The sequence below is a fragment of the Pyxicephalus adspersus genome, chromosome 12, assembly GCF_032062135.1.
Source record: "Pyxicephalus adspersus chromosome 12, UCB_Pads_2.0, whole genome shotgun sequence".
Taxonomy (NCBI): domain Eukaryota; kingdom Metazoa; phylum Chordata; class Amphibia; order Anura; family Pyxicephalidae; genus Pyxicephalus; species Pyxicephalus adspersus.
In genome coordinates this window covers 31,678,363-31,679,356 of record NC_092869.1, presented here as the reverse complement: position 1 = coordinate 31,679,356, position 994 = coordinate 31,678,363, and the positions used below count along the sequence as shown (strand labels likewise).

The window sequence follows — 994 nt, the reverse complement described above, 5'->3', positions numbered from 1 at the left end:
CCCTACCCACAATGCAGGCTGTCAGGGGGGCCCCTAAACACAGGATATACAATATAGTGCAGTACAAAATATCACTGCTCCTATACACAGTGCTCTTTATACAAGTGTCCTGTATTCACTCACAGTGTGTGTCCACACACATTCACCATCAACTTCAGGGACGGGTTGCGGTATTTGGTGGTCTTACACCTCGGGCAGCCCTGGTCATCCATGTCTTCCCATCACACAGCAGCCCGGTGCACTGCAGAATTCTGTCCCCGGGAACAAAGAGGCGGAATCTCAGTTCCTCCCCCTCCGCTGCTTTACACAGCTAAGCAGTGTCATCAGTGCTCACTGATTCTCTTTCACTGCAATGTTTCAGTTACAGCAAGAATATGTACAACTCATCTTCAAATAAAATAATAAAATATAATTGTAAAAATACATTTTTATTTAATAAAAGAATATTAATAAAGTCTGAAAACACAGAGAAGTAGAGTAATGTGACTTCTACATCCCAAAGTAAAGTGTAATATGGCAGATTTTCTTGTTGCCCATGGCAACCAAAAATCTTCAAACTTGCACTGCTCATTCTTTAAACACCATCAATGGTTACCAGCCCCTCATTTCCATGATGAACGAAGGAAATAAGGGGCTGGAAATGAGGATGTGGCAGAACAAAACAAGTGTATCCTCATCATTTTTAAGTCTTGTTTTATACCTTCACATTCATGAGCATTATTTAGACCAAGCTTACATCTATACGTTGGCATTGCCATGCTTTACTCATTCTTTCAATGCATAAGAAGCCTGTGTGATATTGGTGTTTAAGTTGCAATGCATGATAGTGAAATACTGTTTGTTGACAATACAAAAGCTAGCAAAAGGAGTGGAAGGATTTTGAAGGCAGATATACTCAAACAATACAATTACATTATTATTATTACATAGTAGTTATATAGCGCCGACATATTATGCAGCGCTGATTAGTCAATAGTCATGTCACTAACTGTCG

The 994-nt window shown here is 39.6% G+C and overlaps 1 protein-coding gene across 1 annotated transcript in view; it reads right to left on the bottom strand.

Annotated features, from left to right (window-relative positions):
* Positions 1-265, bottom strand: part of MNAT1 (MNAT1 component of CDK activating kinase) — a gene marked incomplete in the record, with an annotated part of 90,621 nt that extends 90,356 nt beyond the window's left edge. The window contains 1 exon segment of the mRNA XM_072427756.1: positions 124-265. Within this exon segment, the coding sequence (XP_072283857.1) occupies positions 124-212 (89 nt within the window).
* Positions 266-994: the final 729 nt, after the last annotated feature.